Source organism: Coenobita brevimanus, chromosome 1, assembly GCF_032717465.1.
Source record: "Coenobita brevimanus isolate Jiangsu-jjx chromosome 1, ASM3271746v2, whole genome shotgun sequence".
In the NCBI taxonomy this organism is placed as follows: Eukaryota; Metazoa; Arthropoda; class Malacostraca; order Decapoda; family Coenobitidae; genus Coenobita; species Coenobita brevimanus.
In genome coordinates, this window is record NC_136954.1 from 48,249,019 (window position 1) to 48,266,518 (window position 17,500).

The 17,500-nt window shown below is 43.2% G+C and overlaps 1 protein-coding gene across 1 annotated transcript in view; it reads left to right on the forward strand.

Annotated features, from left to right (window-relative positions):
* The window catches only part of LOC145396489 (glutamate receptor 1-like), a 584,166-nt gene that overhangs the window by 488,697 nt on the left and 77,969 nt on the right, over positions 1–17,500 (forward strand). Inside the window, exons 9-10 of the mRNA XM_080269888.1 lie at positions 10,562–10,753; positions 14,183–14,290. Coding sequence (XP_080126014.1) covers positions 10,562–10,753; positions 14,183–14,290 — 300 coding nt within the window. The remainder of the gene's footprint in view (positions 1–10,561; positions 10,754–14,182; positions 14,291–17,500) is intronic.

Consider the following 17,500-nt stretch of genomic DNA (forward strand, 5'->3'; position numbering starts at 1 on the left):
GAGGTGAAGAAAGTAAGGCAGTGTGAAAGGGGAAATAGTAGGGGAGTGAAAGATAGGAATAATAGATTGTTGGTGGAGAAGAGAGAGAAACTGAGGAGATGGAAGGAGCACTTTGAGGATTTGTTGAATGTGGAGAATGAGAGCAGTGCGAGTATAAGTGGTTGGGGAATGGCTGGGAGAAGAAGAAATGAGAGGAGGGAGGAAGAGATCAGTAGGGCGGAAGTAGTGGAAGCGATGAAGAATATTAAGTTGGGAAAGGCCCCAGGAATTGATGGAGTGTGTGGTGAAATGCTTAGGTATGGGGGTGAGATTGTTGTGGAGTGGATATGGAAGTTGTGTAGATTGGCTTGGGAAGAGGGAAGGGTTCCAGAGGACTGGAAATCAGGTATAATTGTTCCTTTATACAAGGGAAAAGGAGAGAGAGAAGTATGTGGTAACCATAGGGGTATTTGCCTACTTAGTGTGACTGGTAAAATATATGGTAGAATACTCATTGATAGGGTTAGGCATACGACAGAGGAGCTAGTTGGAGAAGAACAAGGGGGATTTAGGAAGGGAAAAGGGCGTGTAGATCAGATATTTGTTCTAAGATGTTTAGTGGAGAAGTATCTAGAGAAGGGAAGGAAAGTGTATGCTGCCTTCATGGACTTAGGAGAAAGCTTATGACAGAATAGATAGGCAAGGTATGTGGAAGGTATTAAGAATATATGGAGTGGAGGGGAAATTGTTGAGTGCTGTGAAGAGTATGTACGAGGAAGCTAGGGTTACGGTGTGAGTGGATGGTGAGCTGAGTGAGTTCTTTGATCTCAGTGTGGGACTGAAACAGGGTTGTGTGATGTCTCCATGGCTGTTTATTATATACATGGATGGGGTTGTAAAGGAGGTGCAGGGTAGGGCAGTGGATGTGGGGGGTGGCTCTAATGAATGAGGGTGAGATTTGGAAGCTTCAGGTGTTGCTGTTTGCTGATGATACGGTACTGTTGAGTGAAGATGAATGGGAGTTGCAAGGTTTGGTGAATGAATTTGGGACAGTATGTAGGAGGAGGAATCTGAAAGTTAATGTAAACAAAAGTAAAGTTATGGTGTTTGAGAGGAATGAAGTCACAGAGTGTGCAGTGAGGTTGGATGGTGAGGATATGGAGAATGTGAGTGCATTCAAGTACTTGGGTAGTGTGATGAGTAAGGATGGAACTTTGGGGGATGAAGTGCGTGAAAGGGTACAGCAGGGAAGGAAGGTTGTTGGTACACTGAAAGCAGTGATGAGAAATAGGGAGGTGAGTATGGAAGTTAAGAAGTCACTGCATGATAGTATTGTGATCCCTACCCTGACGTTTGGAAGCGAGGCATAGACCTTGCAAGAGGGGAACAAGTCAAGAGTGAGAGCAGTGGAAATGAGTTACTTGAGAGGAGCATGTGGAGTGACGTGGAGGGACTGGTTGACGAATGAAGAAGTGAAGGAACGCTGTGGGGTGGATGTGGATGTGGTTGAGAAGATTAGGAGAAATACACTGAGGTGGTTTGGACATGTGAAGAGAATGGTGAATGAAAGACTGACTTAGAGGGTGTATGTAGGTGAGGTGGAGGGAGGGAGAGGGAGAGGTAGACCGAGGATGAGGTGGAGGGATCGAGTTGAGAGGTATATGAGGGAGGGGGGGGTGATTTGGGGGGAGGGTAGTCAAATGGTGGGTGACAGAGCGACTTGAAGGCGTTTTGTCTGCGGCCACCCTTTGCGGGATTAGGGCGTCGGGCTATAGATAGATAGATAGATAGAAATAAACTGTGAAAATCTGTGGTGGTTACATAAATGCCCGGTCGATGCAAAAACCATTCTTGTAAATAATGCGTTATTGTCAGTTTATACGGCAATTGCTAGAAGTAATAGCTACAAAAATTTACACTGCTTTGCCTGTTGATAATAATAGATGTAAAAATGTATGTTCGTTGCAGGAACAGCACGACAGAGGGACATTGTAGTTGTCTAGCTTCCCTCACTTATTTCTTCCTCTCCTCACCGATCGAACTCTCCCATCCTCCCCTCCCTCTTTTCCCATCCCTCTTTCTTCTCTCTACTCGCTCTTTCCTCCTTGCCATGCCTTCTCTCTCTCTCTCTACTCTCTGTCTCCCCTTCTTACCTGTCCTTTCTGCTCTCTTTCCTTTTCTCATTCCTTCACTCCCCTCCATTGTCCCTCTCCCCCCACTCCCCTCCATTCTCCCTCTCCCCCCACTCCCCTTCTTCCCTCTTTTCATTCCTTCTTCCTACTTTCATATTCCCTCTTTCCCCACCCATCTTTCGCTCTTATCCTCTCTCCTTTCTGTATTCCTTCCTCCCTTTCTGCCTTCATTCCTACCTACCTCCTTCCTTCATTCCCTCCTAGCTCCTTCCATCATTCCTACCCATTCTCTCGTTCCTTTTTCTCCTCCCTCTCTCTCTCTCTCTCTCTCTCTCTCTCTCTCTCTCTCTCTCTCTCTCTCTCTCTGCGTGCGCAAGCCTACGTGCGTGCGTGCGCTCACTCCATCCATTGCCCTCATGCGTGAATCTGTATATTAATTTCAGTTTACATAACAGATTTTAACCAAGGGTCGTGTTGCGTGAAAGTGGTCTCTCGTTTATGTGGCTAAACTGTTATGAGGGTGTTTGTCAATGCCGGGGAGAACAAGAGCAGCGTGTGGAGAAGGCAGGCATGTATATTTTTAATGCCAGAAGACTTTTATTTGATCTACGGAGAATGTGAGTGGCGTGTGGAAATGCCCTTTTCAGGGTGTCTTGATATATATATATATATATATATATATATATATATATATATATATATATATATATATATATATATATATATATATATATATATATATATATATATATATATATATATATAAGGAGGTTATGTTGAGGCAGTTCTTTAGAGAAGAAAATGTGTTACTTTACGTGCAGTTGTTTACCATTTTCGGAGCTAAAGTTACTGATGATCTTAGGGACGAAAATGGTCTGCCTCATAATTAACCCATAGGTCATCGGTAACTGTAGCGTCATGACGGCTGAGAATTGGGCCCACGTTGGTATAGCAATTTTCTCTCAGAATTATTACCACCCTCCTGACGTTTTCTTGAAAGTCTCTCAGGACACCATGTATTTTCGTACTGCCGCCAGACGATTTTTTTCGGCCTAGATAGGTTAGGAGGCTACGTGTACGGAAGGGAAAAAAATAATCTTGCCACCAACAGACGATATTCCTCAGCTTAGGAATGCATTTTTCAAGCCAGCAAGGTTAGATATAGCCTTGGCTGCCTCTTTACCAGCTCAGGAGACATTTACTGGCGTCCCTTAATTACACTGTTGATTAGGAGTTTCATTAAATAGCCAAAATGTCAGCGCTTCTCACACTAGCACATTGAGCCGTCCCCACAACACAGAATTAGAGGATGCTATATTGGACTATCCTATACATAAAATGTATAACCAAAGAATATAACGTCTTGGAATATGCATAATGAACTAGACAAAATTATATCCTCATTTTAAGCGTCCTGAAAAAAGTATAATGTGTAAAATATTAATTTCTCTCTCTCTCTCTCTCTCTCTCTCTCTCTCTCTCTCTTTCCTCCTCCTACTCCTCCTCCTCCTCCTTCTCCAGATATTGTGTTTGGGAACGGCCAGAACATCTCGAGTTTTTGTTTACCAAATTCCCGGGTGGGTAAAGAGACAGTGTCTCATAAGACGGGTATGAGAGAGCGAGAGAGAGAGAGAGGGGGGGGGGGAGGTTACTTACCCTTCTCTCACCTGAGGTGTGGCTTTGTTGTCATTCTCTGCCTCCTGTAGGCTGACCAGAAAAACTGTAAAGATATGTATGATTCCTCTCGTGTAAGTAGAGGAATTCGGGGAGGGATGTTGAGGTTTGGGTGGGGGTGGATGAAGAAGAGGAGGGAGAGAAGTAAAAAAAAAAAAAAGGAGAAAGGGAAGAATAAGAAAATAGGAAGGCTTTTAACTAATAACAAAAGGGTATACCAAGGTCGTGGAGGGAGAAACGTTTTACTGTAGTCTCCCATACTACAACACGCATCTGTAGAATTTGCAATTGGTCTGTATTTCTTTTCTAAGGACGAAGAGGCTGGGTGAAAAGACATTACTCTTACTTTCTTATGACTGGCCTGGGAATCAAGATCTGGCGATAATTTCTGGAGCGATGATGATGATGATGATGTGATGATGATGTGATGGTGATAGTGACAGTAATGATGATGATGATAGTGGTGGTGTTAATGATGTTACAGCACACCTGATCCAGTATGACTGTTATCTACACTGATTAGGGATTGGGAGAAGGCTAATTACAGGTAACAGTTACAGGTGTTAGGCTAATTACAGGTAACAGTTACAGGTGTTCCATACATAACCACCCCAAAATTAGGGACTTACTCAGATTTAATAATTATTCCGTTAGATCACGAGCATAAGGCGAGACGGGTGCTAATGGAAATAACGTAAGAACAGTAGCCTATCAAGGTGTAATAGGCATAACATACAACTTAAAAAATTCTATTCACTTTACCTTGGCCTTAAAGTTTTTTTTTTTTTTTATGCGAGGAAGAAGGAACCAAAGGCCATGAGCCTGCAGTAACAGTTCCCTCAAAGAGAAAAACAAAATACAATAGAGAGCCAAATTCAAGATCCGATCATTTTGAGATGCCTGGACACACTGCGTTTGAAAGACTGGAGATCATAGGCAGCAGGAAATACAGACAGAGGAAGACAGTTCCAGAGCTGACCTGTGGCATAAATGAAAGACTGGGAGTAACGGTTAACTTTTGCATTAGAGAGTTGGACAGAAAAGGGATGAGAGTTTGCTGCCAGACGGGTGCTACGCGCCCGTCGTAGAGGTGGAGGAATGCAAGCAGACAGTTTAGAGGAGCAGTGACCATTAAAGTAGTGATAGAAAAGAGATAAAGATGCAACAGTGCGGCGAAGAGACAGAGGTTGAAGGGAGTCAGTAAGAGGAGGAGAGTTAATGAGACGAAAAGCCTTTGACTCCACCCTATTGAGAAGGGCTGTATGTGGGGAGCCTCCCCACACATGAGAGTTGTACTCCACACAGGGGCGGATAAAACCCCTGTATAGAGTCAACAATTGTGCAGGAGTAAAGAAAGAGCGGAGTCGGCTTAGCACACCCAATCTCTTGGAAGCAGATTTTACAAGAGATGTAGTATGATCTTTCCAAGATAAGTCCCAAGTAAATGAAACCCCAAGCATGTTCAATGATGATGCAGGATTAAGCTGAATATTATTAAACGTTAATGGGTATACCTGTGGAAGATTTTGTCGGGTTGATAGGTGTAAGAACTGAATCTTAGATGTATTAAAAACAACCATATTATTTTTACCCCAGTCAGAGATACGAGCCAAGTCAGACATTAGGTGTGCCATAGCCTCATCCCTTGTTTGTTGAAGCAACTGTTGAGATGGGCGTTGCGGGAACCAAATGGAAAGGTGAAGGGTGGAGTCATCAGCGTATGAGTGGATAGGGTTAGATGTACAGCTTAGAAGATCATTGATGAATAAAAGGAAGAGAGTTAGTGATAGGACAGAGCCCTGAGGAACACCACTGTTGATAGATCTAGGAGAAGAACGATGGCCGTCTACTACAGCGGCTATAGGACGACCAGAAAGGAAGCTAGCGATTAAGGCACAGATAGAAGGATAGAAACCGTAGGAGGACAGTTTGGAAATTAAAGATTTATGCCAGACTCGATCGAAAGCCTTTGAGATGTCAAGTGCAATGGCAAAGCTTTCGCCAAAGTCCCGACCAGGAGTCTGAAAGGTAGGTGAGAAGATCGCCAGTGGAGCGTCCCTGACGGAACCCATACTGACAATCGGAAAGAAGGTTGTGATAGGAATGATGCCTTAAAATTTTTCTATTGAGAATTGACTCGAAAACTTTTGAAATACAGGACGTTAAAGCAATTGGACGATAGTTGGAGGGTTGGGAGTGGTCACCCTTCTTTGGGACTGGCTGAATGAGAGCAAACTTCCAGCAAGAAGGAAAGGTACAAGTTGACAGACAAAGGCGAAAGAGTTTGCCTAGGCAGGGTGTAAGCACAGAAGCACAGTTCTTGAGAACAAAGTGCCGTCCCTCCATGTTTTGGCCATATCAGTAGCTTAGCACTAGAATATTATGCTAGTCACGAAGAAGTACTACCGTGAGGATGTAGAGCTGAGGATGAAATAAGCTGCAAAAGGACGAAAATCTGGGCCAAGTTAAAGTAAAAGAATTATTGTGCTGCGAAACATCCTGTGTCACCTACAAGACGACCATCCACCTAGAGAGGTAGCCCAGTATGTCATGTGGTCACTCAGATCACGAACCTTTGCCCAGATCGATGGCCACGTGACGCCTCTTAACCCTCTGTACGATCCTTCGCGGACTTTCTCGATGCCACGAACAGGAATATATAAATGTCATAACAGACAATATCAGTGTAATATGCATAATAAATCTCTTAGAAACAGGTGCTACGAAGCCTCCTACGTCACCTAGAATACAACCATATGCCCAGTCTGGACGCCAAATGAAGCAGAATATCAAGCTGTAAAGTACATAATAATAAATCGTGATGAAACTGGTACCACGAACTCGATAGTCACCGAGGCCTGTATTCTCGTCGGTTCAGGAAGCTCCCTAACACCGTTTCCGACGCGATTTGTTTTCCTTCGCGATTTGTTTTGTTCTTTATATCTGACCGCCCAATTCTGTTACATAAATCCTTCCAGCCTATCCATTCTAGGCCAAAATAACGTACAATAGGATATTAACTACCGATGTTCAAAAATAAATCGCTGAGGAAGAGGTGTTAGGGAGCTTCCTTAACCGGGGAGAACACGAGGCCTAGGGTTGTATTCTCACAGGATTATGAGGCTGCTCTAGCTTATCTTCCTGTCACATTAATATTGTTGTGAGTGATGTTAATATAAACATGGTCGATATTAAGTAGATTTAAAGAACATAGAAAGGTGTTAAAAATTGTCAAGGAATTGGTGTAAGGATGCCAGCCAGGCCTAGACGCACACGACACCTAGACAACAAACACACACCTGGCTAGTCGTGTGGATGGCGTGCCAGCGAGAGGTGTGGAGGGGTATCAGAGTGGAATTACAGTGGATTAGCGTGGTCTTAGCTGGTTGCACTATACAGGGGCAATTCCCGGGGTAATGGGCCACGCCGAAACAGCTGAGAGGCCAATAACCCTGTTAAGAGGCGTAGTATTCTCAGCTTTGCCCGTCTCTTCATCCCCACTCTTATTCTTAACTGTGGGAGCCGATTATGTCTGACGGTAAATTTGAGTGTCTTAAATGTTGATTTTGCCGTTGTGGGTTTTGCTGTTGTTATTACCCTTATAGTTTCCATTTATAATATTTCACGATTATATTCCCGGTAGTCGATTAGTTTTCGTAATGACAGCAAAGCAGAATTCTCAGGTATTGTGGGCTTCTCTGTTTATGTTCCGATCTGTGTGTTGGCCTTAACAGTAGGATAGGATTATATGCCACGATTACATTTTACGATACTCTTGTCTAACTGTCGATATTGCTTTTCGTAACCATGGTAACGCAGAGGATTATCAGGTATTTTGGGTTTTGCTCCTCGTTTGAGCGTTATGTTACCGTTGACTCTATTTTACGGCTGTCTTCATTGCCCTGTTGTTACCTAGGTGTCGATTTAATTCCGAGGGATAGGAACACAAGATTTTAATGGGTAGTTTTGTTGATACTGTGGGTTTTTATGCTCCTATTAATTTTAGAATACTGTTTTATTGCATTTTATGATAATTCCTGCTGTCCTAGTAGTGCCTAATTGTCCCTGTTGTTTCGCGTAACCATGGTAACGCTGAGAAATATTTAGGCATTGTGGGTTTTGCTGTTTATATGTATCATTTGTGTGTATCATTCTTAATTTTAGGATGCGATTATATTCAACAATTATATTTTAAGGTTCTCATGATTACTGTGCTATTACCTAAATGTCGGTGTTGTCTTTCGTTACCATGGCAGCCTCTCTCTCTCTCTCTCTCTCTCTCTCACACACACACACACACACACACACACACACACACACACACACACACACACACACACACACACACACACACACACACACACACACACACACACACACACACACACACACACACACACACACACACACACACACACACACACACACACACGCACACACACACACACACAGTCAGGACGGGAAGTAGGCTTAATTGCCCCTAAAAAATTACCTGTGAGGGCAATTGGCCCTCCTTCGGCCAAATTTCGAAATGGAAAATGGTGAAGTGAACTCGGCCAGGTGTGAAATACGTACATAAAGGTGTGAAGATTGAGGTGACAAAAATGTGAAGATCAAGAAGGATGTACCACTCAGGCTTGGAGAGAGAGAGAGAGAGAGAGAGAGAGAGAGAGAGAGAGAGAGTAAATGTGGAGGTGTGAAAATGGTGTGGCTGTGTTGTGGTGAAATAACACTGGCCTCTGTATTTCCTCGGCCGCTGTCTTTCATCCTGGAATATATATATATATATATATATATATATATATATATATATATATATATATATATATGGACATTGTACCTGAAAGAAAACTATCAAGAAACACTTAAGATTTTTCTTCCTAGTACAGTTTGGTTTTGATTATATTTTATGTTGTAATATTGACGAGAAATTTAAACCTCTTATGGTCAGCACAGTTTTAATAATATATTCTAGCTAACGACTAGAGATTCTCTCTCTCTCTCTCTCTCTCTCTCTCTCTCTTTCTCTCTCTCTTTCTCTCTCTCTCTCTCTCTTTCACACACACACACACACACACCGTTCCTAGTGGCTTGCTTTGGTGAACCATACAAATTCCTTTGCAGCAAACCATGAGTGCCGTCTCGCCCAGACCTCCTCTCTCCCCCACCGTGACGAAACTGCATGACAAGTTTGGCCAGCTTGTAGAGTGACCTGCTGGTGGTGTCAGGTGGTGGAAATTTGTAGAGGAAAAGCTGGTGGCACGGTGGAAATGGTGGCAGTTTACTAAGTTAACCAGTTCAGTGCGAGGATATTTTTTTTTGTATTATTCATTCACGACTGTTTTGTTGTTGGTACCCACGGACGATTTGTTTCTAGAATGAGAGAGAGAGAGAATGTGTTTTCGAATTGGAGGGGTTGGATATAGCCCTCCTTTACCACTTTAGCACTATGAGATGGCACCTAAATTTGAATCACACTACTTCCCATCCTCTCCATTCTCCACACACATGTTTCTCAAGACTCCCATCTCCACCGCTGTAACTCTTGACTTTTCGTTTTCCTGTCACCAGCCTCGCGCCCATAGGTTATTGTGGGTACTAATACTCCTTCGTTCAGTTCTATTACAGTTGCCACGTTCAATAGGTGAAGAAAAAAATATAGCCTGTCATACTGCCAAAAAATATAAATGTCTGTCTGATTAAATGTATTTAGGCATTTTCACTCGGTCTTTTCACAATTTCACTTTTCAACATTTAGGCTGTTCTTAAAAGTCAGAAATATGCTAATTCCATGCCAGTTTATCAAGCTTTATGTTTATTAAAGTCAAAGGGATAGAAGATTATGTTAATGTCCAGTGTCATGCTGAATTGTGTGTGTGTGTGTGTGTGTGTGTGTGTGTGTGTGTGTGTGTATCAGTGTAGTGTAGTGAAAGGCATCGTAGTGAGAGGCAGTGTCCCATATTGCCCCAGTAAAAACAGTCCCCGCCTCTGTATATTATTTTCAGTTCCTACGTACAGTACATTGTACACTATTTTCAACGCCTTATGTGTTATTTTTAGCGCCTTGTGTGTTATTTTTAGCGCCTTGTGTGTTATTTTCAGCGTCTTGTTTGTTATTTTCAACGTCATCTTTGTTATTTTCAACGCCTTGTGTGTTATTTTCAGCACCTGGTGTGTTATATTCAGCGCCTTGTATGTTATTTTCAGCGTCATCTTTGTTATTTTCAGCGCCATTGCATAGTATATTCAGCGCCATTGTTCATTACTTTCAACAATTCATACACTATTTTCAACGCCCTGGTATAATATTTTCAACGTCTTCGTGCATCTTCAACGCCTTAGTGTATTATTTTATGCTTCATATATTACTTTCAGAAATTCGCCTTCCTCTTTCCAGCGCCTGGGTACATCATCAAGCATTATATTGCAACTCAAAATCGACAGTGCATTAATTCCCCTCCTTATATCCTGCAGTTAGGGACCTTGATTTCCATTAGACTGCTGCGGGTCGTCGTCCCGGGGACAGTATGATTTGAGCAGGAAAAGATGGTTGTCCGTTTATTTTCCTTTTAATTGCTCTTTCGCCTCAACCACCCACCAACAGCACTGAACCTGTCTTCTTTTCCACGTGCTCAGTCGAAATTAATGTTTGATGCTAAGAATTGTACCTTCCTCCTCCTCCTCCTCCTCCTCCTCCTCCTTTTCCCCCCCCCCCATTCTTATGATTTTTCTTCCTCAGCAACAGCACTAAAATCAGTCCATCATCTCTTCCCCAGGCCCAGTCAGCGCTGATCTACGACGCGGTGAGGGTGGTTGCTGAAGCGCTGACCAGACTAAAGCACAAGAAAGTGGACGTGTTTGGTGAGTCTCCTGGGCTGGGGGCGCCGCGGATCATCAGCTGCCACAGTAATGACGCTGATCACAGCGTCTGGGAGCACGGCGAGAAGATCACCAGGCACTTGAGGAAGGTGGGTCCAGGAGTAGGTGTCAGGGTGGGGTATTAGGGTGTCAGGGTGGAGTAATTACGGTGCCAGGGTGGGGTATTACGGTGTCAGGGTGGGGTATTAGGGTGTCAGGGTGGAGTTTTTGGGTGCCAGGGTGGGGTATTAGGGTGTCAGGGTGGAGTATTAGGGTGCCAGGGTGGAGTATATGGGTGTCAGGTGTATGGGTTATTAAGGTGTCAGGGTGGGGTATTAGGGTGCCAGGGTGGAGTATTAGGGTGCCAGGGTGGAGTCTTTGGGTGCCAGGGTGGGGTATTTGGGTGCCAGGGTGGGGTATTAGGGTGCCAGAGTGGGGTAATAGGGTGCCATGGTGGAGTATTAGGGTGTCAGGGTGGAGTATTAGGGTGCCAGCGTGGAGTATCAGTGTCTAGAATGGTGGTTAGGGTATCAGGATGTAGAATTAGGGTGTCAGTGTGGAATAGTGTGCTGTTAGGATGGACTTGTAGGAAGGATGTCAGGGGTGAATAAAAAAAGACCACCAGGGACTTGAGGAAGGTGGGTGAGGAGTTAGATATGTACTGTAGAGATGTTAGGGTGCTAGAGGGGAAAAATAATTCTCTAGGGTGGAGTATTGTGGTGCCCAGAGGCTGTTGTTGTTGTTGTTCTTGTTCTCGTTGCTTAACCCTGGACCTCCTGACCAAGAGTACCCGTCGACCACAGGTAAACAACCGCCCCTATAAGGTTGTCCTATAGGTTCCGTACACCGTTGATATTGTGTCCGTTTTAGTGTGGCATGTGCTGTGCAGGGCTTCATTATGTGTGTTACGTTGTTTGGGTTTAGTGTACAAACGAGGCACATGTCGTCTGTGATTATACCCAACCCAAATTTAAACTGGTGTCTGAGGAGGGTTGAGTGATATCCTGCTCTAAGCCTAGCCAGGTGAAACCAACCAGCTCTGTTTAAGGATATCCATGATGGGTAGACGACAGGAGGGGTGGCATATAATAGTGTGTTCCGATCGGGATATTGTTTTGCCCTGCGCGTGAAGTGGGTAGGTATGGTAGGTGTTTCTTCATTGATAGTGTGGGAATAGCTGTGGTAGGTTGTGTTAGGTAGTAGGATTAAGTGTCAGGGTGGGATATTAGAGTGTTAAGAAGGATGGGTATGATGTCAGGGTGTAAAGCTAGGTTGTCAATGTGGAATATTTAGGGTGTCAGGGTGTAGAATTGGGTTGTCGTTGTGGAAAATTAGTTTGTCAGGGTGTAAATAAAAGTTATCAGTGTGGAATATTAGGGTGTCAGGGTGTGGAATTCGGTTGTCAGCGTGTAATATAAGGGTGTTAGGATGTAAAATTATGTTGTAGTATGGAATATTAGGGTGTCAGGGTGTGCCTGTTGTAAGGTATCAAGAACGAATAAAAGACGATGCCAGACACTTGAGGGAGATGTGTAATGTGGTATAGTGGCACTGTGGACATGTTATGGCGCTAAAGAGGGTAACTATTGCACTATATCCTTTTTTAACCATAACATGCCAGGTTTTCGTCCTATTGCGGCTTATTTGAACAGTAGAAAAAGATATTGCTGAAGTTCTACATCCACTCCACAGCACTGCTTGCTGACTGGCATCATATTCTAGTGTTAATCTGTTGTTACAGCTCAGCATTCAAGGTGGAGAGATGGCAGTTTTAGGTTAAGTTAGGGTAAAAAAGAGTATAAGTGGAATATTAGTTCATAACCATAGTTCATTTGCCTTCATGTAGCACAGATTTTTACGTAGCTCATTGGCAGAAAAGACAAGGCTTGACATCCTGCTATTCTCTCTTTGTCTTTAACTCATAAAATAGTTTTGTTAGTTACAAACCTTCCCTATAACAAATAGCCTCGAAAAGACCGCAAGTGTGCTGCTGTTTGTTTTCCTTTGTAGGAGATGTAGGGGGACAGAGTGAAGTGGTCGGCATAAAAAATTCTGTCGCCTCTTGGTTTTCTTTCCACCTGCTGTAATAATCAGTGAGATGAATCCACAGCAACTTAAACTGATCACCTGAGTAGGCCATTGATCAGTGTCATCTGTGTCAGTTGCTACAGATTCACCACAAAGATTCTCATAGACCGTGGAAAAAGAAGCAGGAGAAGCGACAGGACTTTTGATGCTGACCGTACCTCTACCTCCAGACGTCATTATTCAAGTCACGGAAAGTTTCTCTCACCGAAGGAGTGGCACTGCATCCTGGACAGAGGTGTTATGAGTCCATGGGGAGGCTGTGCGTACAATAATATCCTTGTGTAAGCGAGGGAGGGCATTGGTATGGCAGCGGTGGTAGGGTGCTTAGCGGATGAGGTGTGCAGCAGGTTTATGGGAATATGACACAGACAGCAGCAGGGTGAGCTGAGGCATGAGGGTGGTGGTGCACTGTTAAACGCAGAGAGAGAGAGAGAGAGAGAGAGAGAGGTGTCTCGCTGACACTGATACCCTACAAGGGTTTTTATTCTCTCTCTCTCTCTCTCTCTCTCTCTCTCTCTCTCTCTCTCTCTCCCTCCCTCCCTACCTCGGAAATATAATTTGAAATCATAAAAAAACAGCAAGATCAGTAAAATTAAGTATCACTGGAATTGTAACAACCACGCTTTCTAAGTGTCGAATATTTTACTTTCTCTTGTAACCTTGACATTTGACAGATTACTGTATACACCTAATTGCTTCATCCTTGCCTAGCTCATATCCTTTCCACCAACTATGACACCAATGCAAGTCAGAACTGTTTGAGTTGACTTTGTCCTGTGAAGCAAACAGACTATCAAACGGAAATTTTGTATATTATGTTATTGCCCTTCTTAAAGTTTAACATGACGAATATTCATAACCGTTGTCAGCTCAGTTTAAAACAATGTGTATTCATACTGGAGGGTCAATTTAACTAGTAATTAAGGAGACTCACTGGTATCACATAGCTAAAATTAATCATATTTACACGCAACCACGACTTAGTATTTGATTTTGGAGAGTGGACCAGAACAGTTACGCGAAAGCAATTCAGCAATTAAATTCGTTACCCGTACTAAGTGTTGTTGTTTGTTACTTGCATTAACTTGGTTTTGTTGTTGTTGATGTGTTTTATGAATTATTTTGGTGGTGTTGTTTTATTGCATTATCTTGGTATGGTTGTTGTATTTCTTGCACTATCATGGTACTGTTGGTGTTTCTTGCATTATCGTGGTATTATTGTTGCTGGTGTTTTTTCTTGCATTATCTTGGTATTGTTGGTGTGTTTCTTGCATGATGTTGGTATTATTGGTGTGTTTCTTGCATTATCTTGGTATTATTGGTGTGTTTCTTGCATTATCTTGGTATTGTTGGTGTGTTTCTTGCATTATCTTGGTATTGTTGGTGTGTTTCTTGCATTATCTTGGTATTGTTGGTGTGTTTCATGCATTATCTTGGTGTTGGTGTTGCAGGTTGAGATGGAGGGACTGACAGGCAACATCAGCTTCACGGACGAGGGTAAGAGGAAGCTGTACTCACTGGACGTGGTGGAAATGACACTCAACAGCGAGACGGTCAAAGTGAGTGTGCAATTTATCTTATATAGTGCTTTATCAGTATCTTTAATCTTTCTCGTCGTTCATTTCTTAATTTGTGATCTCTTTCGTTGGAGATGATCTTAAACACCAAGATCGTCAAAGAGATGTAGTGAGTGTTGAGTCTCTCTCTCTCTCTCTCTCTCTCTCTCTCTCTCTCTCTCTCTCTCTCTCTCTCACTCTCTCTCTTTTTAACACAGAGATCGTCAAAGTGAGTATCAGCATCTTCAGTCCAGTACCGTGCATTTTAATTTTCTCTTGCTCACTCCAAACGATTGTTATCAGCGTGTAGTGAGAGATAACGGGAATTATAACCAGCGTCTCCAGTTCCCACATTTCCGTTCTGTATACCATTGTTGCATTCCGTGCTGAGTTTGATTTTCCCAGGATGTTCATTCTTCCAGTGTTTCTTATTTTCTATTCTAACTTAACTTATCCTAACCTAACCCAACCTGACAGATTACCTGCCTGACTAACAAACCTACCTAACACCAAGAAAACAAACCTAAACTACCTGGCTAACAAACTTATTTAACCTGATACTAGGAAAACAAACCTGACCTAACCAAGAATTTTCTAGGTAAGGAAACGTGTAAAAATAGTACACAGAATGGATATCACCGTCCAAAAAGTCTCTCATAAGCTTAATAAAATCGCCTAGACGTATCAGGAATAAAAAATACATGTGCAGGGATAGTCAGTGATCCTTGTATATACCTGGAATTCCAAACTGATGAATAAATAGTGACAATGGACCGTCAGAAAATAGAGGTTTGCCCACACCTTCAGGCTGTCAGTCTTAATAATTCGGCTGTGAGCCATTTAACATTTTGTCTACTAATTGCCAACATTGCTGTGTGTACATGTGTAAGTTGCCGTGTGTGTGTGTGTGTGTGTGTGTGTGTGTGTGTGTGTGTGTGCGTGCGTGAGAGAGAGAGAGAGAGAGAGAGAGGGCGATACTCTGAAGTGGCCATGGGGGAGAACATAACGGCAATATTATGAGGAGCGGGAAGGAGGAGAGGATCAGGTGAGACTTGTATAGGGACACAGGCAGGGGGGTATTGTTGGTGGGAGGAAGAGAGAAGAGGAGGGGGATAACGAGGTAAAGGGGAGAAGAGATGAGAGGAAAAGGAGGAAAATGATGGGGAGAAAAGGGAATGGTAAATATGATGGAAAACGGAGAGAGAGAGAGGGGGGGGGTAAATGGGGAGATGTGAACTAAAAAGCTGGTAAAGAGGAAAAGGAAGGAAGGAAGAGGATCAGAGACGACTGTGATATTGGCGCCTAAGGTGGGGAGATTGCTGGCAAGAGAGAGAGAGAGAGAGAGAGAGAGGGAGAGAGAGAAAGAGAGAGAAGGGAGGAAGAACGGTGAGGAGAAAAGGGAAAAACGAGGGGTAAGGAAAGTAGAAGACAATGGACACATCTGATCCGCATCCACCCTAGCCGTATCCACCACCCCAACACAACAGTAAGTGTTGTTTGTTTTTAGTCACCCCTTAGACATACCTCAAATTAACACCAAACGCACCTCAAACACACGCCGGACACACCAGACTCACTTTCAACACCGCCCTCCCCTCAACCCACTCCCCACAAGTAAAGCTCAGAAAACTCTGTGGTTTCCTCTTGCCAGGTTTCATTATTCAAAACTGATACGGAGACTGATTGACTAACAGTTTGGGACACATACTGACTTTGGCCGCCCCTGTGGGTTCGGCAAAAGGAGGAGGAGGATGAAACGAGGGGGTGGAAGTGGAGAGGAAAAGAAAAGACACAAAAATTAAATTGAACGGTCAGAAGAAGGTAGGTAAGAGGGAGAAAGGTAGATGAAAAAGATGAATAGTAACGAGGAGGAGGAACAAGAAGAGGATGGCAAAAAGAGCAGAGAAACTAGGATGAGAGATGGAGAAATGAGTGAGATGAAAGAGAAGCCAAGGAGGAAAAGTGAGGGTGAGGAGGGTTGAGATAAAGACATACGAAAGGTACGGCCCGAGGCTGTGGTGTACGTACAGGGGGAAACAAGAGTAGGAGAAGCAAGGGGTCACAAGAAAGAAGAAGAAAGAGGAGAAACGAGACAAGAGTAGGAGAAGCAAGGGGTCACAAGAAAGAAGAAGAAAGAGGAGAAACGAGAAGGAAGGCGTCACAAGAAGGAAGAATAAAAGGAGAAATAAAGACTGACTGAAAGAAGAAAGAGGAAAAACAAGAAGAAAGGAGAGGCCATAGGAAGTGAAAGAAGGAAGAGAGAAAAAGGAAGAGGATAAAGAAGGGAAATGAAAAGAAAAGGAAGAAGAGCAAAACGAAGAGGAAGAAGAACAGAAAAGAACACAGGAGCCTGAAGTGGTTCCAGGCTGTAGTGTATATACGGAACAAGAGGGAACAAGAGGAGGCGAAGATGGAAGACAAAATAAAGAGGAAAGAAACGAGAAAGAAAAAGGGTAAAAAGAAATGAATGATTAAAGTAGCGAAGATAAAAGAAAGCGAAAGAATTATTGGGGAGGAGAGAAGAAAGAGATATGAAAGAGTACTGAAACGAGGAGCAGAAGGGAGAATGAGGAAACACACGAAAGTGAGGAATAAGATGTACGATTAGAAAGAAGAAAAACAAAAGAAAAAAGGATACAAAGGGAGGAAGACATGAGGAGGACTGGTGTTCAGATGGAGACAAAAAGTGTGTTGGTTCCCGGCTGTGGTGTGTGTAGAGGGAAGAAGGACAGAAGGAGAGAGACAGGGGAGGGGAAGAAAGAGAAGAATTAAAAAAAAAAAAAAAAGAGGAAGGTCAGATGGAAGACAGGAGAAGAAAAAATATCGACAGTCAGGGAGGAGATGAGGAAACAGGAGAAACGAGACGCTAAGGAAGACGAAAAGGTAAGATGCCTCCTACAAGGGAAGAAGGAGAGGATGATACAGGAAAGAAGAGTGAAGATGGGAGATGTAAGAGAAAAAAGAATGGAGGCAGGCTAAATAGAAATAATAATAATTAGAAAAGGTGAGGTAGTTCCATACTCTGATGTGCATGCATGATGGGTCAAGTGCAAAAGGAAAGAATATGGGGAGAAACAAGATAAGGGAAGGAAGAACAGAAAAGATTCAAGGAAGATCAGAGAAGAAGAAAGGCATAGGACAAATGAAAGGAAAAACGAAGAGGATGAGTAAACATGGTGATGCCGTCGCAGGAGCACACAAGTGGCCAAAGCA